Source organism: Mucor mucedo (genome assembly GCF_025094135.1).
Source record: "Mucor mucedo strain NRRL 3635 chromosome Unknown EV154scaffold_85, whole genome shotgun sequence".
NCBI classification, from domain to species: Eukaryota; Fungi; Mucoromycota; class Mucoromycetes; order Mucorales; family Mucoraceae; genus Mucor; species Mucor mucedo.
In genome coordinates this window covers 96,183-117,705 of record NW_026252369.1, presented here as the reverse complement: position 1 = coordinate 117,705, position 21,523 = coordinate 96,183, and the positions used below count along the sequence as shown (strand labels likewise).

Below are 21,523 nucleotides of genomic sequence, written 5' to 3'. Positions count from 1 at the left end.
CCAACAACAATTCTGTCAGGACAGCCACACTGATATGTGGAGTTTCGTCAAGAACCTTGAATCTACAAAACATATGGGTTCAACGAGGTATATACAATGAGCAAGCTGCAGCCAACAAAAGCTCCCTGTATTGATGACTTGAGTCTTTAGTTTGACTGTTACGGATACCCCCAGATTGTTGCTGATACGTTCAAAAGGCCAGTAATTTTACATGCAACCACTTTAAAAGTCGATAGGTATAATATTACGTGGAGAGAAAATGATAGAAACGTCATGTAGACTAAGATACAATTACTTTTGTGCCACTTCTTGGTCTGAATTTGGAAACATTGAATGATCCCATTCAAGTTTTGTTTGTCAACAGTTATTTTTATATGATCTTGCCTCAATTTGACAACAAAACGAAGAAGGCTTCCAAAGTCAAAAAATGGTCAACAGTGAACTTTTCCCACCAAAAAAGTATTCGACGCGTACCGAGACATTTTGTCAACGACGTGTCTAATTGTTTTCAAAAGAAGTAGATAAAATACTTTTATAGTTTACTCCCCCAATCCTTACAGTTTTCCAAACTTATATATTTTATCTCATAATAATCAAAACCCAAAAAGAAAATAAGATTTAGACTAAAAGCATGAGCTCACACTCAAAACCACATTAATTATCTTCATCAAAAAGTATGGTGCGCGTATAATTAGTCTTAATTAGTATGTATGAAGACCTGTATAGTGTATATCTGTTTATTTTATTAGTGTAGAATTATCTATGGTAACACGATTTTATTTTAGAGGTTGTCTTGCTTTGTTTCAGTGGCTTTTAATGCATTTTGGACATGTTAAAAGCCCCTGAGAATTTCCGTGGTGAAGGCTATTATTCATAAACTTAAAAATCTTTTCAAGAAGCCAATCTGCTTGTTTATCATGTTCAAAATTGGTTGTCCTTGTAATAAATGCTGTTAAATTATTATTCTGTGTCTTTAAAAGTTGAATAAATAATTGTGATTTTTTTGTTCGGTAAAGATAACTTAGACTTAACAAAAATGAGTGTCTTTATGGACGAGAATAGTTTCCATACTAATATAAGGAGAAACTTTGCATGGAGTCGTCTGTTGGAACGCAGCAATGGTAAAAACACCAGTAACAAGGGCAGTTATTTACACTGTATTAGTGCGATTACAGCCGATACATTCATCTACCGTTTATTCACAAAGTCAGCGTCACAAAAAAAGGAGGCTGTTGTTGAAGAAGAATAAGAGGGTGAAGATGCTGAGTAGTATTGGCCCGATGATGGTAAGCCAGTACCCAAGCGCACCACTTCAGCGCATTATATTAAATCCATCAGTGAAGTCCTGAATGATATGGTTAAAATCGAAAATCTGAAGGGCTACTTCTTTGCGATGGACAACTGTTCCATCTATTAGAATAAGTATATACAGCGCGAAATCGTAAATATAGGCTATAGCTATATGTATCTTTTATCGTATTTAGTCCCGAACTCAATCCAGTAAGAAGTTTTGGTCTTTGGTTAAGGGTAAAATTAAAAGAGTTTTCTTCACAGTAGGTGAGACAATGGTATTTATAATCAATGCTGCTTGTAAAGATACTCACCTAAACGATTTATATGCGTTTGATAATTATTCTAAACGTCAAATTATTGAATGTTGTAAAAAGTAGAGTTTTAATAAATTCGATTTAAAAAAATCCTTCAATACTGTTCGTTTTGACCAATATGAAGTATTACTTCTAATCACTCTGCTTTTTTTTTTCAATAGCTTTTGCACATAATCCATACCAACATTTTGGTCCCTCTTAAACGACCTTTATTCTCTTTTGCGACAAATTATTTTTTTAATTTATAATCTGTGTCACAACACTTTTTTTTTATCGGTTTCACACAAGACGCGGAACCCACCAGCACCTTGTATGGGAAAAATACAAATGATGTCTATTATTTCTTTAATGACCAAAACAAATGACTTCAGGGCTCGGTGCCTCTTTCATCTGACTTACTATCACTTTACCCGGCTTACATACTGTCCCCGCACACGTGAAAATGTTTTACATCCCCGTTTTATCATTTTGTCATGATCCATTCAGAGTAAACAATGAGACGCATGCTGTCATAATATAATGACGCAGTAAATATATACAGTTAATATAAGCAATTCGGGCTAAAATTTATCACTGATACTATCAAGATAATGTCAACTCATATGTTTTACGGTGATCTTTTTTAAGCCAACGAGCATTAATACTTAGCCAATGAGGGACTTCAGGGCACTGATTAATTGTTTTTTGTCCCTTATTTTCCGGAAGAAACTATATTTTTTTGTTCTTTTTTTGGGTTGACTTTAGCATAAAATGACATGCATTTATATTACGCATTATACTAATTAACAAAAAGCGAGGAATGTAGCCTTGGAGAAGAATTAAAGAATATTGTCCATGATGTGTATATATCCTCCTAATAAAATAGATAGCCCATGAGTGAAGATGATGAAACAAGTATTAGGTAAATTAGTATCATAATTAACCGGAAAGAGCTGGCGAGAAAAGAGGGGGGAAAGTACTATTATTAATTTAGTTGCACAGATGAAAAGCAGGGGGAGAATTCATAGTTTGATCATGACATGATCATGAAAAAGAAAGAAAGATATAGAGACGCTCTCCATCGATTAATTGTATTAAGACCTTGTGTGCTTCTAATGCAAAGACGCCCAAATGTCGGCATTTTAGAAGGTGATTGTTAGTGACGTCTACATATAGATGAATTTCATAAAGTTGCCATAAAAAGAATCCCCCATCATTCCAAACACTATATAGACCGAACTTAAGGGAGAAAGGGCGAAATAGTAATAAGTCTTTTGGTTTTTTATTTTTTAAAAAAAAAATCTTGTTCATCTTTTCTTCTTTTCTTTTTACAATAAACAGGTAATAATAAACCACTCAAAATCTTTTCTAAACCCCCTTACACTCATTTTCATTCAATCATTTTTCAACTATAATTCAAGCACCTTTTATCTTCTTTATTCTATTTTTTTATATCCCTATAATATTAAGCTCTATATGAATACTACTGCAACCGATGCAATTACCAATCGTATCAGCCTTTTATCACTCGATCATGTAGATATATGATATATATATATAAAAAATTCCTATTTATTAATTGATTTCCTAATGTCTAGAATTACGGTCATAAAAGGCATGATTACTACATCGATAACACTAGCGAGGTAACAGTAACGACTACCAAAGAAGGCAAATCAACATTACCAGCCCGTCTAAACAATGACTGGCTTGACGAAATTGAACATTCTTTTGATAGCAGCTATAAACATCGATCTATCATTGAATCTTATTTAGAACCGACATGTATATCGCATACTTCTTCTACCACCACAATTCCTGTCGTCACAACGCGATCTAAATACTCAGCTATCAAATCAAGAATGAAACGAGTATTTCGTATTAGCACAGTTGATAAACAACAAACATTATCTCTACCAGTATTTCCAGCCAATGAGAAATGGACACCGTCGATTGATTCTTTGTGTTCGTCTACAACAACAGCAGCAACCTCGAATTACTCGACCAAAAGTAGCAACCGTCATTCATGTGGACTTTCAACTGCATCCTTTACGAATAAGCGATCGAGTAAGCCAACAGACGTCAAGAGCTGCTTGAAGAAACGACAGCCCGTGAATAACCCAAGACCCACCAGTGCAATTGATTTCAAAAAGAACAATCGATGGTCTAGTAGATTATCGATGGTCAGCCCCAATAAGAAACGCTTCTCGCAAATGATACTAAAGAAGAAGAAATCGTCGACCGATCTATTTACAACGGTAGAGACAAATAAGGGTATCAGGTTTAATAAGTTTCTTAATGTACATGAAACATGGTCAAGGGAAGAATACGATCGTAGTTCTGATCCCGAGGCAGTGTGTACAAAACTTACAGCCGCTTTAGCCCAAGATATTAAAGAAGAGTTAAACGATTTTAAACTTCACGAAATGGCGGTTCATGATTCTAGTAGAATAAACACTCATTTCTTTTTGTAAAAATAAATATTTGAGTCTTGAAACATTTTGTGTCAAGGAACAAAAGGGGGGAAATGAGTATTATCGTTGGTACCCTCTCATTCCAATGTGTATAATTTTCTCCCTTTTTAATCAATCACCTTTTTTTTTTTTTTTTAATACAGACTTAAATACACACACATATGCACAGACACTAAAAGGGTCTCAAGAAAGACATGATACATTTCGTTCCCGTGTTATTCATATATACAACAAAAATATTTTACATTCAATAAACTGTCAATAACAAACAATGGATCACAGGGTAGTTTCATAATAAAACAAGATTTTTTTTAATAAGGGAAATAGGAAGGAGTCATATTGTTATCCTATGTGTGTTTGTAGTACAAAAAGATATAAATGGTACATGGTGATAAATAGCTGTATATAAAAGAAAAATACAAATAAGGGCATTGCTTCAATATTATCGGCAATACAGAATAACGAGAGAGAGAGTGTGTGTGTGTGTGTGTGTGTGTGTGTGTGTGTGTGTGTGTGTGTGTGTGTGTTAGTGATTTATAAATTTTGTGTAAATGAAGGGTCAGGTAAAGTACAATATGTAAGGAGATTGGTTCTTTTTTGGAAAAAGGAAAGAATAATAACAATTATATAAACAAAAGGAAATGGGAAGGGTATATGTAATATGTACAGAGATTTTTTTGGTTACTTTGTGGCATGGCTACGATCCAAGATGTCTACAAAGGATGAGGGTTAGTGATTACATTCATGTGATATAATGGTATCACTTACTTTTACACTGGATTCTTAAAGTATACGACTTTGGACAATCTTCTACTTTTAATCCATGATTGGTCCGTGCATTGACATTACAATGGGCGAGTGACGTGAGAAATTCAAGGGATCGCCACAAACCCAGAGCTGCAGCATAATGAAGACATGTCCAACCTATCCAATATAGTGATTAATAAGAGAACAATGAGAAAAGAAAAAAAAAACAAGGCGGGGGCTTACCATCACTATCAGCCAGATTAATATCAATCTTGTCATAAAGAAACATGAAAATATGCTCTTGTCCATACAATAATGCTAGGTGCAAAAGGGATCTATCCTGGAGATCTCTTATTTGATTCAGGTCAATTGAATCGTCCATGACATCGATAACTTCTTGTTTATCACCGCGAATACAGGCATCCATCAAGATGATCTGAGGGTCGAAATGAACTTTCTTTTGTTTCTGTGACACAAGTGGTTGTTTGTTATCATTCATGATACTAGTATGACGAGGGAAACAGCCTTGTCTTTGTTCTTCAATAACGACGACTTGATCCAGTTGTTGTACAAGATGAGTTAAATCGGGCGAAGCAGGTGGAGTCCAATGATAATCAAACGAAGAGGAGGATGACGAAGAGGATGAAGAAAAAGAAAGTGGAGACATGACTGGAGTGATATCGCTTTGCTTTGAGAAATAATAATGATCTGGTAAGGTAGAGGAAGGACTGATACTACGATTCATGGAAATTTCAGCCTTTTTCAATAATAAACTGGATCTTTTTGCTACTACTGGAGTAGGTGGAGGAGGAGGGGGTGGTTGTAAAAGAGTGATGATATCGTTATTGGTGGTACAATCGATTGGTCTGAGTTGACGATAGTTTTGAATGAATGGGTCGGCGCCTAGGTCCAACATGAGTCGTACGAGCTTGGACATACCCCAGAAAGAAGCTAAGTGTAATGCAGTTAACTTTTCTTTTCCCCATTGATGATTCAAGTATGCCTTTAATTCAGCAGGGGTAGCATTTCGTTTCAAAAGTAAAACGATAGAGTAAGCAATATGATCATGTTTTTGTAATAATGCAATTTCTAGCGCGTTTAAATCAGTGGCTGATAATTTTCCAAATTTATCCACAAGTCTACGGTCAATAAGGCTTGATGGTTTACTGTAAACTAGTGGATTGTTTGACAATCTTCCGGTCAATAAGACACGAACGATATGAGGTAATTTGGTTTGATCAGATACAAATTTCTTGAATTCTTCTCTTTGATCTCCATTGATAATCACTTGAAGGTTTCGCCAAAGACGAGAAGGTGAGCAACAGCTTGCAGATGTGCACGGTTTCTTTGATGCATGTTGTGGTGATACCATGCTAATGGTAGACATTTTTGTTGTTTTCTTTATTTTTTATTAATATTTATTTTTGTTGTTTTTCTATTTAAATATGTTTCTATTAAAAAAGAAAAAAAAAAAAAAGGCAAAGGCAAAAAGCAAAAAGAAGCAAAAAGCAAAAAGCAAAAAAAAAAAAAAAAAAAAAAAAAAAATTTATAAAGTAGTGTAGCTCACATGTCCATTCCGTCTTCCGTCTGCTATACTTTTTGTTGTATAAACACTGTTGTTGTGTTGTATCACTCTATTTTCTGAACCCCGTGTAACTAATTCGCTTTTGCCATTTAAAGCAATAAGATTGATGACGTGTTTTTTCTCTATTGTCTTGGCGACCCCACAATAGGCTTTCTCTTTTTTTTTGTATTTTAAACTTTTTTTTAAAAAAAAAAAAAAAAAAATCATGTCGACAGAAAATTTTACTGATCCTAGTATAGATGGCGAACAACAGTCAGGACGAAAAATGTTTGACATCAGCCAGGAACAAAGAACCGAAACTCGCTTTGATGTAAGCCATTAACAACAGCAACTATTAAAACAGAGCTTATCTTCAACTGCATTCCATTATAATAGTTTTGGTCCAATTCACGCAATTCAGTATTTTTGGTCTTGCTGTCTATTTTCGAAGCCATCGTTGTCATTGCTTTGGAGGCCACCATTTTCTCAAAGTTTTATCATACACAGTAAGTTTTGAAGAGGAACCCTTTTAAAATTGTGTGTACTTATCATACAACCCCTCGATTTTTTTTTTTTATTATTATACTACCTTCATCACCCTTGTTTTCTCCTACAAAAAAAGATTTTCAAAGAATAATCTTGGTCAAGGTATCCCAGTGTATTTGATGATCTTTATCTTTTCACAAGTATTTCAAGTGTTTCTTGCCTGGGACGCAGTGAGTTCGAAAATAAAATTGAATAGGTAAAGAAGTGTAACTGACTGTTTATTAGGTCCGTGCACAGAATACAATTCAAGTGATTGCATTTTTGTTATTTAATATTTGTTGCTTTGTCTATGCAGTATTCCAGTTCAAACAAATAGCTGACGCATTAGCTTCAAACAATCCTGATTTGGCAGATTTAGCATTATCATTGAAATTCTTAATTAATCGTTTATTAATTACTGTCGCTGTCATTACTGGTGCGTGTCAATTAATCTACTTTTATATCGGTGCTAGGTTATATCAGGAATTCGGTTGGAAAATTTACAAGAAAATTGGTGCGGATCCCGAGATTAGAAGTATGGCAATCTATTGTATCTTTTGAATATCTTTTTATTGACATTTATATCTTAATGTAGGTATGTTCAGGTGGTTCCAGATTATTATCACCATCTTAAAAATCGATTTCTTCTTCTTTTTGGGCTATTCAATTCAATATCTTGTTCTCGTATTAAGACCTGCAGATAATGAATTTCCACTTACTATTGTAGCCCTTCCATTGACATGTCTTTTTTTGATACTAGCTGTCTACTCTGTAAGTTGTTTCCTGATCATCTAATTGTCCTTGTCTTGCTAACTTCTTATTAGATTAAACATGAATCCAAGTGGCTAATATCCTTCTTCTTTCTTGGTATGCTTGCTGGCATGGCATATTTCATCTTCAAGATATACCGTATCTACGATCCAACACAAGCATTTAAATACAAGTTTGTCAAAGAATTTTTGACCTTTTTTGGTAAATATCAAACAAAAAAAAAAAATCAATCTAGAAACTCCCCGTCTCATTCTTTTTATAGCAAGTGTGTCATTAGTCTTGGTTGTATTGACCATCATTAATGCAATCAAGTGTTGCTTGAACTTTGGTAAAGGATTAAAACCTCATTGTAAGTTGCATAACATCTGTTTAATTACAATCCCATTTACCCTTTTCTCTCTTCTAGTAAACTCAAATCATAGACGATCCTCCATGCCTAGACATCTCGTCGAACGCACTCTTTCTTTGGATTAAAAAAAAAAAAAAATAGAATCATCATTAACTGTGCAGAAAAGGGATCGAGCTGGATTTCGTAATCAATTCTTGCACACCTCATTTGTATTTGTTTCTTTTTTTAATTTATTATTGTATTATAAAAACCACAACCCCTTTATACCTTCCTTTTTGATTATTTTTTTTTATTATTAATTTCTATAACCACCAACTAACTTTTTTTTTTTCGACATTTTTGACATGTTTTAACCATTGAGGAAGACAAGTATCATAGTGTTTGTCGTGGTCAATACTCTTATCATTTGTGCCCACAGGACAATCACAGCGACAGCTTAAATTACTAGCTTTGCTAGGACAATGTCTATAAAGATCATGTTGATATCCGATATCTTCAAAGTAATGGATCTGGTCTGTTGTCAAAAATAATCCTGCTGCCAAAGAGTGAACTGGTGCATCACCCCATCGTTCATAAAAGAAATTGCCTGTTTGATCCAAATAGTTGAAGAAATCACGGTATTGAGGACTTCTCCATAAATTCAATGATGCAATTTCGAAATTAGACCAGAAATGACACAGATTAAAATCTCCCGTCCTTTTATCTCTAAAGTAAGGGAATAAAAGTTGGCTACTTTCACTAGAAATATCAATACGTCTTGACTTTGCATAATCCTCCACATATTTCCAGAGACTGGGGATTGTCTCTCGGAGTTCTAATAAAGTAACAACGAATCCGTATTGCTTGTTATATTTCTCCATGTGGAGGAAAGGATCGTAGGTGATATCACAAAAGAATTTCACGCCTGGTTCCACACGCCAGTACCACTCATATCTAAATTCATTTGTTGAGCTAAATTGTACTAATTTTACACTATAAAACAACTTACTCATCTAACAAAGGGTGATCAAAAAAGAATCCTGATTGGAATCGGCACATATGATGATATGATTCTAAACCTCCAAACATAACTCCACTTTCATCCATCTTTCTTCTAGATTCTTGTGCCAAAGACTGATCAATCCAAGGAGGGTAACTCCATTGGCTCTTGGGAACCAAACCAAACTTCATTGTTGCCTTTGGTGCTGCTGCCTTCATCGCTGTCTTGAACTCCTCTGTGAAAGGTTCCTCATTTAAAAATACATAAGGGTAATCGAAATTCTTGTTAAATTTATCTTCAAAATTAACAAGTGTTTCTGCAATCGCTTCTCGTTCTCTAAAGGCGTGTACAACATGATGAGAATTTTTAAGATTCTACCATCTCTTTTATAAAAAAACTTACTTGTTTCGAACAAGAATGACCATGGCTGCCTTTGCCTTTTTGGAAGGTGGATTCTTTTGAAGGAACTCTTGAGGAAGACAAGCTCTTTCATCATAACCGGTATAATAAGCAACTGATTGCATCTTGTTGCTCACTTTGGGAATACTAGCAATATGGTACATGAACATGAATGCCACAAGGAACACAACGATTAGTATCGGTTTCCTTGCAACTTTCAATAATGCTGGCATTGGATGTTACAGTCTAAAAAGAAACTACTGTTCTTAATACCCAAGTCACTTTTAAAAACTTCCATGCGGTTTTCGAATTTGAACCCAAAAATGCATCTTTTAGTGTAACCCAAGCGAGGACAAAAGAGCCACAATATTTGATGTGCTGTCAAAATAACTTGAGCTTCAAAACCCACTGGTTTTTCTTGTGGAAAAACTAACAGTTAGATCTTATAATACAATTGGATCGGCACAAAGAGTAGCCAAAGCAAATCTACAGTTCAATTAACCAACTATTTTGGTTAGATATTCTTCATTCATCACTAGCTCAAATTCTACGATTAAAAGCGATAATATACCTAAACTCATCTTAGCTACTGGAAGGCGTGCGGAAGTAACGAACTAGAGTATTATAATGTATTTCATCTTCTAGCAGATTCCTTTTCCAAACCTACACAAAAGTTGATGTATTCTAAAATCATTAGAGCCCCGCTTGCAGAGATAAATAAGACCTAGTTAGAACGCAACTGAACTTGTAGTTGTTGTATTGCTTGTTTTATCACACCTATATACACATGTACACGCTATAGCCTATTGCCTAAGACAATACTTCTGTGGTTTGAGTATCATACAGGCAAGCTACGACTAATCACATTCCAGACAATAGATGGGTCAAACAGAATTGTATATTTCGAAACACAAAAGGTTTAAATAATCTTCAATGGTAAAGAGTACTATTGTTTGCTTGCTCTTAATACGCCTTTTTTGCAACAGAAAAAAACCCTAAGTTATTTTAAAGTTATAGTATACTTTACATGATATACACTGATAAAAAAAAATATTTTATTCGAAAAAGACCGAATTTAAATCAAAGTTACAGGGGCTTTAGCCAAATCAAGCTTTACTTGATCACCTCTAAATGAAATTTCAACATGCAGTTTTGTTCCGGTCATATCCTTTACAACAGCCTCCTTATGATAGTTTTCCCACTCTATTCCTTGCTTTCCGTCGGTCCATGGGAACGTGTAGTATTGAACACCTTGAATCTTGACAAATATGCTTTCCAAATTAGGGTGATCGAAGAAACACAGCCTCACGATACCTCTAACGAACGCCAGTTTTCCACCTATTCTGAAGTTTATCAATTGGGGACATGATTGAAGCAAGAAATCTAAGTATTGATTCAGCTGATACATAGTAGACTTCTTCTCGCAGTCGAGATCCACAGACAAATGATGTAAATTGCATTTAACAATCGGGGCGAATGGCATCGATTCTCCCAAGTTGATCCGTAAATTAAATACATGGAGTACAGTCAGTTCGGGCAATGTTCGTAGGAACTTGACCATGGCAGAGTAGTGCATATTGACTTTTATCATCAAACTTCTCAACGCAATAAAATTCTGAGCCAAGCCAGCAAGAAGAGTATCGAAGACAGGACAATCCACCATATCCATGCCTTGTCCATTGATTCTAAGAGTAGTTATGGTTCTAGCTTGCTTGGATGTGTTTACAAAGTTGATTTGACTTTCCAATTCTTCCAAACTGTCAGTGTATAGCAAGAGACTTTTTAGTGTTCCATTTTCGTTTCTGTCAAAGGCATCCGTCACTGCTTTTGTGATTGGGTAGAGAAATGCATGGTAGGTCTTTATTTTTTTCAACTTGCTGATGATCTTGACAGTGGGTTGTTCAAATTCTTGGATCCTAGGTAAGTAGGTCTTGCCTTGGCCTTTTAACATCCAGTATTCAAGGTTGTTGTATTTGATACCGATATAAGACAGCCAATTAAACATGACTTCTTTTGCAGGTCCTGCGACATTGTGTATACTTGAGGGATCAGCGTTCACCACAAAACTAATGAGAAGCTGTGTGATAGAATCTGCTGGCTCTTGTGCAATGCTGCGTCCTTCTCGGTATCTCATTGTATCACCAATGACTACCATATCACTTTGAGCACCACTACCAAGGACAACTCCTTCGAATTCGATTTTTTTGAGTTTAGGTGTACCAGCATGTAATAACTCCATTTCGTCCAAATCTAAGACCGGGTGTATCAGCTTGATTTCCCTAAGTTCAGGAGCACTTTTAATATTTTTCATAAGCAGTTTGACATAGGCGTGAATCCTATCCAAAGAATCCTCATCAAAGACACCACACACGGCCAACGAATCAAATGAAAGGTCCAGTTCAGTCAAGTGAATAAGTGGAGTAGATTCAAGCAACATGGATACAAAAGGAAGTCTCTCCACCCTTGCTGTTATTTTTTCAATATTCTTCCATTTACCGAGTTCGCGATTGTATACTAGCTTGGAAGGTATATCTGTCGCGTCGTCTAACCTTCTGCGTTGGGAGGATGGTCTTCCGGGCTCACTCCAGTTCAAGAACTTGACATTAGGTATTTGTCTGGGCATAGACAAGATAGAATAGACGTCAAGCCTACAATTCCTAATGGTCAAGTCTTCTACAAGCTCACCAAACTTACGTTTTCTATCGAACAGGTCGATGGCCTTGTGAAGGTTGTCCGCAGTTCCGAATTTTACTTTCTGGTACAAGAAGCTGTTGCTGATAATTTCGTACCATTGCTTGCAGACGTGTACACATTCCAGATGATCTGGCTTGTTTAAGTAGGAAAAGATAGGTATGAGGACTTCTGCTGGTAATTTGTTCATTTTGACTTACAAAGAAGTTGGGAGATATGGACTTCCGTACTTTTTTCAAATGTAATATTTTTTGCATCACGTGACCTGTCTTTTCTGGGCTGTATAAGAGAATGTCTAAGAATGTCTAGAACTCCGTATTTTTGTCAAACGTATTTTTTTTTTTTTTCAAATAAACGTATTTTTTAAAATCACGCGATGGTCTACACGTCGATTTACATGCCATATCATCTAAACTTCATGGGATGATCGATTTCTGTTTTCCATAAAATCTGCTTCACTGTCATTAAAAGCTACTACTGGAACGCAGATAGACAATTACCAAGCTCTGACTTGCTTGGGAGGTTTTTGCAAGTGTTTCTATTTTAAGTAAAGGCTCAAACATTATGGATGATAAAATAGACAAATGAAATCATCCTGACATAAGCTTGTTTATCTATAAATAAAGCTGGTTCACACACTTTATTCTTCTTCTTTTCTTTTCCCTTAACATACTTCTTTTAATGTATGAAAGTAACCAATCACGTAAAAAGGTAAGTTAGTAATGACTCTTGTTTCTTTAAAAAGAAGCTAAATTGAAAAAAGATATATTGTGATATTGCGGCTGCGGCTAGTCTTTGCTATAGGAGGGCGACCTCCTTGGCAGGGTTCTTGAGTTTTTGGAACTCAAGAACCGTGAATGGCTGTGATTGCGCTGTAAATAGTTGTGATCATACTGGCCTTCTGGTCTTAGCAAGAATTGCTGTAAGGTATAAAAAGAAATACGTTTGAAAAAAATAAGGAGGTCTAACATTTCCGTTAAAAGAGTACGCACGTCTTTTTGGTTTTTTTATTCCTGCAGACGATTCGGAGCCATCAAGTAGCAAAAGATTACAAAAAGATTCAAGTCCATCGGTTCTGGGGTATCTAAAGCAACATCATTCATACCAAACCTTCAACAGTAAGGATTTACTTCTTCTGTTGAATTGTAACACCTGAAACGGCCAAAGTAGAAGCTGAAAAACAGCTGAAAGATATTCTCGACGTTAAAAATTTAAAAGATGAGGTCAAGGTGTTTGTCTCACGTTTGTTGCATGATGGACTAAAATGCTTAAAAGACTCCAGCGCTGAATTGTATTGGATGGAAAAGGATAGTATGTGTGCTACCATTCTCATTTCACACAAACAGCTACAGCTGTATCATACAGTTTCTTCAGATTCGATGGATAATACATTGTCTGTAAAGTATACACGAGAACATTTTAAATAAAATATAAATCTAAAATATTTTTGCTGATACTAGAGTCTACAACGCCCCGATCAATCTGCTATCTCCACAAATACGCCTTCTTCGCCCGCATCCTTCGCAGAAACAGAGCCTACAAGTGAAAATGTCTGGTCCATCTGGAGTGATACTTTACACACCATGCTGACGGAAGATAACAACGATGAAGATGTACATGAATACAGGTATGATAAAGTATTTTTACATCTTTTGAAGGAGACTGATGTACCTTTACTAGTTTGGAGTATTTGGGTATCATAATTCTAGGTCATCATGTTGGAAATAAGCAAAGCAGAAAGTTTTATCCGAAAGAGCTTCAACTAAAGACAAATGAATTGATACAAACACCCATTGATGATGTGATTCAAAAGTTTCATTTTATCCATCATCGTTTGAATCTTTGGTAGGTTATCTTAAGATTTCATTTTTTAGATCAATTTACTTAAATTCTTTAAAAAAGGCCGTGTCGCTTGACGAGTGTCATACTACGCCGATGGAGTTATTTTTGACAACAGCTCAAAATTAGAATTATGTCTACGGGAAACAACCTGCCCGTTTGGTTTAGTTGATGTCCCGCGAGAGACCAATGATCAGGTGAAAGCGACTTACGGATTGTTAGCAATGCTCCATACAATTGCCTATAAGTGCATTCATGCTGACATCGAAGTCTTTAAAAAAGCTCAAGTCTTTTTCATTCATGCTGCACAGACTCGCTTAAGACTTTGGTCCTTCGGTTTGGTTGATAAGGAGCTGTATGTTTTGAACAGAGTCGATAGCGTAGTCCTCCCTGTTGAGGATATCATAGATATAATAATAAAGTTAATCATGAATCACACATTACCCCGCTTGTTCTCATCCTACCGTTGAAGTCTGTACACAGGGTACAACCCTGTGGCGAGTAAATATTTATTCTGCAAAAGCAATACAATCGAATGGGCCTGGACTATAGAATATTATTAGATCCTGAGCACACATATTACTCTTGTCATTTGATGTTATAATTGTTGATCCCTCTAAATAATACTTATATACTCAGTATGGAAGGGCTAAATTTAAAGACATGTTGATTATTTACTATCACCAGATTATTACATCATGATCCAATAAGGCGCTTAATATTCTCCTTAGAACTATCCCAGTTCTTCTAAGACCATCAATAGATTTTTCTTATACGTTTTTTAATTATATTTTTTCGTCCATAATAAAGTGGTATCCAAGTTCTAACAGTATCACTTTTGGTTTATTTGTAATTTTGTTCTCCATGCAAAACAAAAACTCGCTTAACAAAAAAGATAGATGGCGATTGATAGGATGAACTGTTTCAAGTGTGTAAGTATTTTCTGTGGGAATGTTTAAATCATGTTTTTAAATTGAGAACCAGACTTTAAAGTATACATCCACTGACGTGCCATATCATCCTTTTTTTTTTTCTTTACCCAAGTATGCTGGTTTACACTGACTGGCGGAATTTCAAAAGAAAAAAAATATATGCATAAAAAAAAAAAGATATTAAAAAAGAAGCCAAAAGTCTAGGCACCGTTACTGTAAGGCGAAAGAATGGACAAGAGTATATGTAGCACGTAAGCTAAAACTTCTCATCTTGTGTGCTTGTTCTTTATGTGACTACCACTCAGTGTACACCATCACCTATAATTCATTACGTGAAAGTCAACATTATTGACAGAAGAGCCTGATCAGCTTGAAGTAAGGCCGTGATTGAGTCACTAATTGCATATCCACACAAATTCGTAGGGATGATATTTTTTTTTCAAAAAATCTACATCGTTGTTTCTAATTGTCAGGTAAGACTCGTATCTTGAACAAGTTTTTTTTTCGCCAATCACTGCATTTGTAACACTGAAGAGATGCATAATTAACAAAAAAATAAAATAAACAGAGAATCAAACTAAGATCCTAAAAAAAAAACTACCCAACTCGAGAAGGTGTGTTTGAAAACCATGCTTAATTGGCAAGTGTAGTGAGCAAGAAAAACAAAACAAAAAAAAAAAGGCATACGGAGAACAAGTAGGAATGAACTCAATGTTACAAAAAATAAGAATCATGATTACTACATTCCAGTTCTTAGTTGTCAAGGTTTTATTACACTCACCAACATAAAACCCTCTCAAGATCATTTTTGTAGGCCACGTAAATGTAATTGAGACTTTTTAGTGACAGCTTGTGTAATTGATGTCACTTTCAGCTGGTGGAACTTTCCACAATATTCTAGTTTGGCGAAAATAAAAATTTTACAGAGATAATTAACACGATCAGCATAGTTTCTGTAACTCCCAGAATTTCATACTTGCAGTATTTTTAGTGTAAGTTATGTTGTATACAGTGGCATGTGAAGTGTTCATTGTAAGATTTCTACTCTTTTTTTTTTTTTTTTTTTTTTTTTTTTTGCTTAAAAATCAAAGTAGTACAAATGTCTGAATTTGATCATGTAATCAAAGCTCTCACGGTAATCTTATCTTGTTGCGCGTGAGCCTGTCAGCAGTCAAAGTCTGGTAGCTACGCACTACTGATTTTTTCTCACTCTTTCTCCTCTTTTCTTTTTTTATTATTAACATGATGTTCAGTAATAGCATTGCCGCGATGAAAGCTCACTAAGGGGTACTCTTTTGCACAAATGCCGTGTGTCTACTGGGTTGTAATGTCGATCGGTGGTGATCCCTTACTGCTATTAAATGGTCCTATGGAAAGGGAGTAGGTAATGTATGGCGTGCACGTATACCTGTCGTCAACCCTCCTGGGCTTGTATCGACTGCATTGGGTGCTTTCCAAGACATGTTGTAGTCCTGTAAGTAATCTCATTTAAAAAGAAAAAAAAACATTGAAACTCATATTTAATTTTTTATAGGTCCTCTGTCGCTCTTGTCTCTCTCTGTACCCCCACTTCCCGGTAAGTTTATAAACCCGAAACGGTGGGTCAAACAACGTCTTCCCTCTGAAAAAAAAAAGGACTGGGATGACGCGTAAGCAGGCGGCTGACCCCCATACATGAACACGTTCTGTACAAAAAGAGGCGAACTGGTGGTTGCTTACTACATCTGTTTATGGCGAGGCCGACTGGGAGCGGCTGGTCACAGACGAACGGGTTTTGTTCTGTGGTATCGTCTATTGGTGTTATATTCCCCTTTTTTTATCTTGTAGCTAATTCTCTTCTTTACCACCCAATCCATCTAATATTCTATGACGGTTGGAAAGAAGAGGGTTATCTACAGGATGAAAAAAGGGCATCTTAATGACAATAGAGGTTGCCACAGAATAAAATCCCTACTTTGGCTGGTTGCTTCTTTAGGCCTCGCCATAAACAGCTGTAGTAAGCCACCACCAGTTCGCCTCCTTTTGTACAGTCGTGTTCAGACATATACCCCGAAGCTGCTTGCACAAGTGTCATCTCGGTCCAAAATATAAAAAAAAGACAGGTCGACAAGACTCGCCAGGGTTATTCATTCTATCTTGCTGGGTCGTGAGGGTGAGCAAGGGTGATATGACGGGATCATCAACATGTTGAGGATTGCACTCTTTGTTAGGAGGTACAGGTCGAGGTGGGTTCCTGGCGGGCATCGTGGATGCTATGCATTATCTGCCAATCTCTTTTCATAGTAGTTGCCTACCGTAGTGGTTTGTGGTAGATACACTTTGTGATTACTCTTGGCTAGATACGCTTCCCATTCAGGAAGGAAGGGGCTTTGACAGTAGCGACTACTTGCCTGCGGTGTTCAATGCTGGATGTTGTGATCCTTTGGGCTATCCTCCTCTCTTTTATATATTGGAAAGTATTTATATTGGCACAAGTTATTCTAAATTCCATTTCGTTACTGACTCAATTCATTTAGGTCTTTCCCGGTACTAGTATACTACTGTTACTACTACCAAAGATAAGTAACAACATACATCTCAACATCTTGATTTTTGTCCGGTGTTCTAACTTATTCAATTCTCTACAATTTTAGGAAGCTCCAGTCATACTGACATGGCTGTAGCGCATACTGTTATCATAACTGTTTCACTCGATATGATACAGAACACTTTCAGATTCCCATATTTGGCTGTCTGAAGGAAATTAAGCAATGCATCATAAATAAACTTAATGTGTTCTTCTAAGTTTTACTTATAATTTATAAATTTCTCGGCTTGCTACCTTGCAGCATGGCTCTCGTTTAAACTATATAACCTCAACATCAATGAAAAAATAGGCCCCTTTCATATATATATTTGTGGACGTATTGTGCCGTATGATTGAAAGATGTTTGCTCAGATTTTGAATAGTAACGCCTTCCTGGTACTCTCTTTAATCTTCATTCGCTTTACCAGCCAGGTCACCTCTAAAAAAAAAAGAATGGTTTCTAGGACAGTGTCTTATTAAATTTATTAACTTTGCACTTGCATTCTGGGATTTATTAATGAGTATGATGAAAGACTTAATGGTATCATAGTCTAAATTTATACGAATTAAGCATCCTTGTGCTATAAAAAATTAAGTCGCTTATCAGTGACGATACAATAAATTTATGCTACAAGAAAGAAAAGTTACCGGTAACCATAAAAAAAAGTTACCAGTAACCATAAAAAAAAGTTACTCGCCCTTTGGCATCGGAACAACTGTATATAAAGAAATGTTTACAATTGAAAAAAAAAGTTACCGGTAACTTTTTCTCTCTCTTATATACACCACAAAAATGAAAGTGGTCAAAGTACAAATGTGTTTGTAGTTAGTTTTCTCAAGACTTTCTTTAAGCAAATCGCTTTATTCTCAACCGTTTCTTGTGAGGGTAGTTGATAGCGTTACATAGTTGCTTAATGTAATTGAAGGAATTCTTGTGCAGTCCATGTCAGAAAATAAGCCAAATGCAAGGGGCACAAGTGAGACTTTTTGTCTTTTCATAAAAAGCTTTTTATCAAATGAGTCAGTCCCATCAGAAAGACATTTACAGTTAGAAAACAAGAAAATAATTGTTTTTTTTTTTGCAGACAACTCATGCATGAGTATATATATATATATATATAAAGAAAGGTCACAGTATTATTTGCTTTTCATTTTCATTAAATTTAAAAATTAAATAGGGCCAAAAGTCTAATCATTCAACACTTCCCGATGCTGTCACACTGGAGAAACTGCCCATTAGTTGAAAATTGCTGATCTACTCGTAATCGTAAATGCTGATGCGCTCGTTTCGTTCTTGCTGATGCGCTCGTTTCGTTCTTGCTGATGCGCTCGTTTCGTACTTGCTGATGCATTCGTTTCATATTTGCTGATGCATTCGTTTCATATTTGCTGATCCACTGGTATTCGTATTTGCTGATCCAATGGGAAGCCGCCCGCCTGTTTCAACACGCCCGAAAGCAGGAAGTGGATTAGAACTTTCAGCCCAGTTCCAAAAATTATACGATAACCCCACCGAAGTAGTTAGCGATTACCGCATCATATGCTAAGCATAAGAGAATTGGGGGAAAAAAAGAGAAATAGGAGTAAAATGAAGTGACTTTCTGTGACTTGACAAGACGTGAAGATTGATACTTTTTCTTAAACGAAAAGTAAACAAAAGCACATGATAGAACGCCAAATCAAGTTTTTTTTTTTATTATCATTACTGAGTGATATATGCTATAGGGATTTGGAAAATGGAATAAAATGATAAAAAGAAAAAACAGCGAGTTAAAATTAAGATCTATCTTATTCCAAAGAAAATTAAAAGAAAAACTAAGGTGCATCCGCCATGCCTGCTACGATTATTTATCCTATTTTCTGTTTCGAAATTGAAAAGTTGCAGGAGCTGACGAGAGCTGGACGTGCTTGAAAATAAACTATGATCTAACGGAGGAGGAAGACAGATTTCTGAACATTCTACATGATATACTTTTATCAATATATCAGAAGCCAAAGGACCTTTTTTGATTTCGAGTGAAGTATTGTTATTTCTGTCGATCACAAAAGTAGCCTTCTTAAATACCAGTATACATTTGTGGCTCTTGAACAAGCATCGTATATCTTTGATCTCTCCAGTCTCTGACCTCTAGTTTTCGACAGATCTAATAAACGATCCTACTGTGTCTTGAATTGTACCAGACGCGTACTAATTAAGCCTCGTGCTTGAAAACCTTTACTTGTGAGATAGGCCTTGTAGCGGAAATGCTGCTTGGCTGTACTTGCGAATGATAAATCTTATACGTCAAAATAATAAATCGCATGCAGACGACAAGAAATGCAGAAATAGTTGCATCACGAATGCGATCCAAAAACTCCTGCTTGATATCAAGAGGCAAGTCTGATCTTAATAATGGAGATGATGGGCTACTACAAGTTCTCAAGGGCGGCTCTTTGTGATTATCAGTGACTTTCAAAGATGTGGTAGATGACGAAACAACGATTTGCTCACACATATACTTTCGTAACCAAATCTCTATTTTACAAAAAGATTCAACAATAATACAATGTAGTCTTATAAAGGCGTGGCAAGTTTTTTGAAGACAAAAAAAAAAAAAAAGAAAGCTTTATTTTAGAAAAGATAAAAGTTTAGAGACCTGTTCGCCAATTTCCAGTAAAAAGAAAATTGCCCAAGTGCAACTGCGTGGAAGTCAGTCTCTGTCTGCACTCACCCGTTTTTTATGCTTTAGTTGACAATTATAAAACGAACACAATCGTTGGAAAGTGGTCAAAAAAAGTATGTCACACCTTTTCGTAGATAAGGTCGCCCAACTATGAGAGGATAAACTAGGATTCACAAGAAGGTCCGTACTAGCGGTTTCACGGTGTCCTTTCGATCTCTCACTCGCCATGTCAGCTCTGTAATGTCTAGTATTTACGCGAATGTTTGTTGAAAACACCGTCTGCATCTCTGTCGCGGTACAAGAGCATGCCAAATATTCGACTCCATAAACCTACACAAACTACCTCGTACAAGCTACATGAAAAAAAAAAGAAAGAAAAAATTAGCCTGTTGATTAACACAACAACAGTTTTTAAAAGCATTACCGTGTAAAAAACCAGAAGATAGCCACGCCTGCCTAGAGCCTAGACGGTAGGTAGAGGTAGAGCAGGTACACCCACGAGCGAGACGTACATGCCAGACTCACCTAACAGCAGCCTTTACTCGAAACTGTGCATAAGGAAAAGAAAAGAAAAAGGGCGTTGGGTGGGAAAATAAACAACTTTATAAAAAAACATTTTGACGTCATCAAATGGCGTAATATAGATCCTGGGCAGTCATTGGATGATACTTCCACCAAATATTCCTTACACCAGATGCTGCCAAAAAAAAAGGGCTGACAATTTTGAAATGCTCAAACAGCATGCTTATTATTATAATGCTCTTGAGACAAAGTCCAGTTTGACTTACCTACTTTGTACTACTTGTTCAAAAGCCAGCCTGAAAATTTTCAAACCCAAAACATGGCAAAATGCCCAGAAATTAGTTTTAAATGTCAAAAGTAAGCAGCAATGATTATTGACAAAATTATTGTCAAAGACCTCTTTTAGAAGCTTAACTTCAAAAAGACTGCCCCGTTGTCTCAAGTCTTCTACATGATACGGTTTTGCATTAAAAAGTAAACGGTGAAACCCAGGATATTGAAACAACGCTTTAAAGAGCATATTTTAAGCGCAACGGTTTTAACAAGGTATTTTTTTTTTTTCTACGTAGTGGTATAGAGTTACCTTGGTAAAAGTTTGATATCCAGCGACTTTACTTTATACCATATGAAAGAATATTCAATTTTACATAAATCTTTTAAAAAAGTGTTGAAGGGACGTCATCTTAAGCGAAAAAAAAAAAATGCTTAGAACTATCTAAAATACGCTTTTCTTAGGGACAGCCAATTTTTCCTTAGGGACAGCCAAAGTGCATGTAGTCGCAACGTAAGATCTGTGGTTTGGGATGTTCTGTAGACCTGGGAACAAGGATATACAATCAAAAACAATGCAAAAAATTACAAATAAATGTATATCAAACGATTTATACTTATTTTGACAATTCTATCATTACTCTTT

General features: G+C 35.8%; 7 protein-coding genes across 7 annotated transcripts; 3 read left to right on the top strand and 4 right to left on the bottom strand.

Annotated features, from left to right (window-relative positions):
• The first annotated feature begins 2,870 nt into the window (after positions 1 to 2,870).
• EV154DRAFT_447829 (uncharacterized protein) lies at positions 2,871 to 4,179 on the top strand. Its single transcript, XM_051597140.1, has 2 exons — positions 2,871 to 3,122; positions 3,185 to 4,179. Exons 1-2 carry the CDS (start codon positions 3,063 to 3,065, stop codon positions 4,058 to 4,060), a joined length of 936 nt encoding a protein of 311 aa, XP_051454902.1. The 5' UTR covers positions 2,871 to 3,062; the 3' UTR covers positions 4,061 to 4,179.
• Positions 4,180 to 4,533: 354 nt separating this feature from the next.
• EV154DRAFT_517589 (uncharacterized protein) lies at positions 4,534 to 6,310 on the bottom strand. Its single transcript, XM_051602515.1, has 3 exons — positions 5,051 to 6,310; positions 4,829 to 4,984; positions 4,534 to 4,773 (listed from the first exon to the last, which is right to left on the bottom strand). Exons 1-3 carry the CDS (start codon positions 6,192 to 6,194, stop codon positions 4,742 to 4,744), a joined length of 1,332 nt encoding a protein of 443 aa, XP_051454901.1. The 5' UTR covers positions 6,195 to 6,310; the 3' UTR covers positions 4,534 to 4,741.
• Positions 6,311 to 6,568: 258 nt separating this feature from the next.
• EV154DRAFT_517588 (uncharacterized protein) lies at positions 6,569 to 8,288 on the top strand. The gene is made up of 8 exons (XM_051602514.1): positions 6,569 to 6,702; positions 6,768 to 6,877; positions 6,994 to 7,087; positions 7,143 to 7,431; positions 7,492 to 7,667; positions 7,721 to 7,868; positions 7,930 to 8,016; positions 8,074 to 8,288. Exons 1-8 carry the CDS (start codon positions 6,598 to 6,600, stop codon positions 8,139 to 8,141), a joined length of 1,077 nt encoding a protein of 358 aa, XP_051454900.1. The 5' UTR covers positions 6,569 to 6,597; the 3' UTR covers positions 8,142 to 8,288.
• Positions 8,289 to 8,318: 30 nt separating this feature from the next.
• Positions 8,319 to 9,627, bottom strand: EV154DRAFT_539300 (nucleotide-diphospho-sugar transferase; the record flags this gene model as incomplete). Its single annotated transcript, XM_051604337.1, has 3 exons — positions 8,319 to 8,870; positions 9,088 to 9,331; positions 9,398 to 9,627. The coding sequence occupies 3 exons, from the start codon at positions 9,625 to 9,627 to the stop codon at positions 8,319 to 8,321; spliced, it is 1,026 nt and encodes a 341-aa protein (XP_051454899.1).
• Positions 9,628 to 10,427: 800 nt separating this feature from the next.
• EV154DRAFT_517585 (uncharacterized protein) lies at positions 10,428 to 12,281 on the bottom strand. Its single transcript, XM_051602513.1, has one exon. It carries the CDS (start codon positions 12,273 to 12,275, stop codon positions 10,470 to 10,472), a length of 1,806 nt encoding a protein of 601 aa, XP_051454898.1. The 5' UTR covers positions 12,276 to 12,281; the 3' UTR covers positions 10,428 to 10,469.
• A 784-nt stretch (positions 12,282 to 13,065) lies between these two features.
• On the top strand, positions 13,066 to 14,675 carry EV154DRAFT_553825 (uncharacterized protein; the record flags this gene model as incomplete). The annotated part of the gene is made up of 5 exons (XM_051605154.1): positions 13,066 to 13,482; positions 13,546 to 13,712; positions 13,766 to 13,930; positions 14,043 to 14,279; positions 14,612 to 14,675. The coding sequence occupies exons 1-5, from the start codon at positions 13,384 to 13,386 to the stop codon at positions 14,673 to 14,675; spliced, it is 732 nt and encodes a 243-aa protein (XP_051454897.1). The 5' UTR covers positions 13,066 to 13,383.
• Positions 14,676 to 19,042: 4,367 nt separating this feature from the next.
• EV154DRAFT_593766 (uncharacterized protein) lies at positions 19,043 to 21,127 on the bottom strand (the record flags this gene model as incomplete). The annotated part of the gene is made up of 5 exons (XM_051606955.1): positions 19,043 to 19,550; positions 19,642 to 19,937; positions 20,341 to 20,438; positions 20,611 to 20,685; positions 20,874 to 21,127. The coding sequence occupies 5 exons, from the start codon at positions 21,125 to 21,127 to the stop codon at positions 19,206 to 19,208; spliced, it is 1,068 nt and encodes a 355-aa protein (XP_051454896.1). The 3' UTR covers positions 19,043 to 19,205.
• Positions 21,128 to 21,523: the final 396 nt, after the last annotated feature.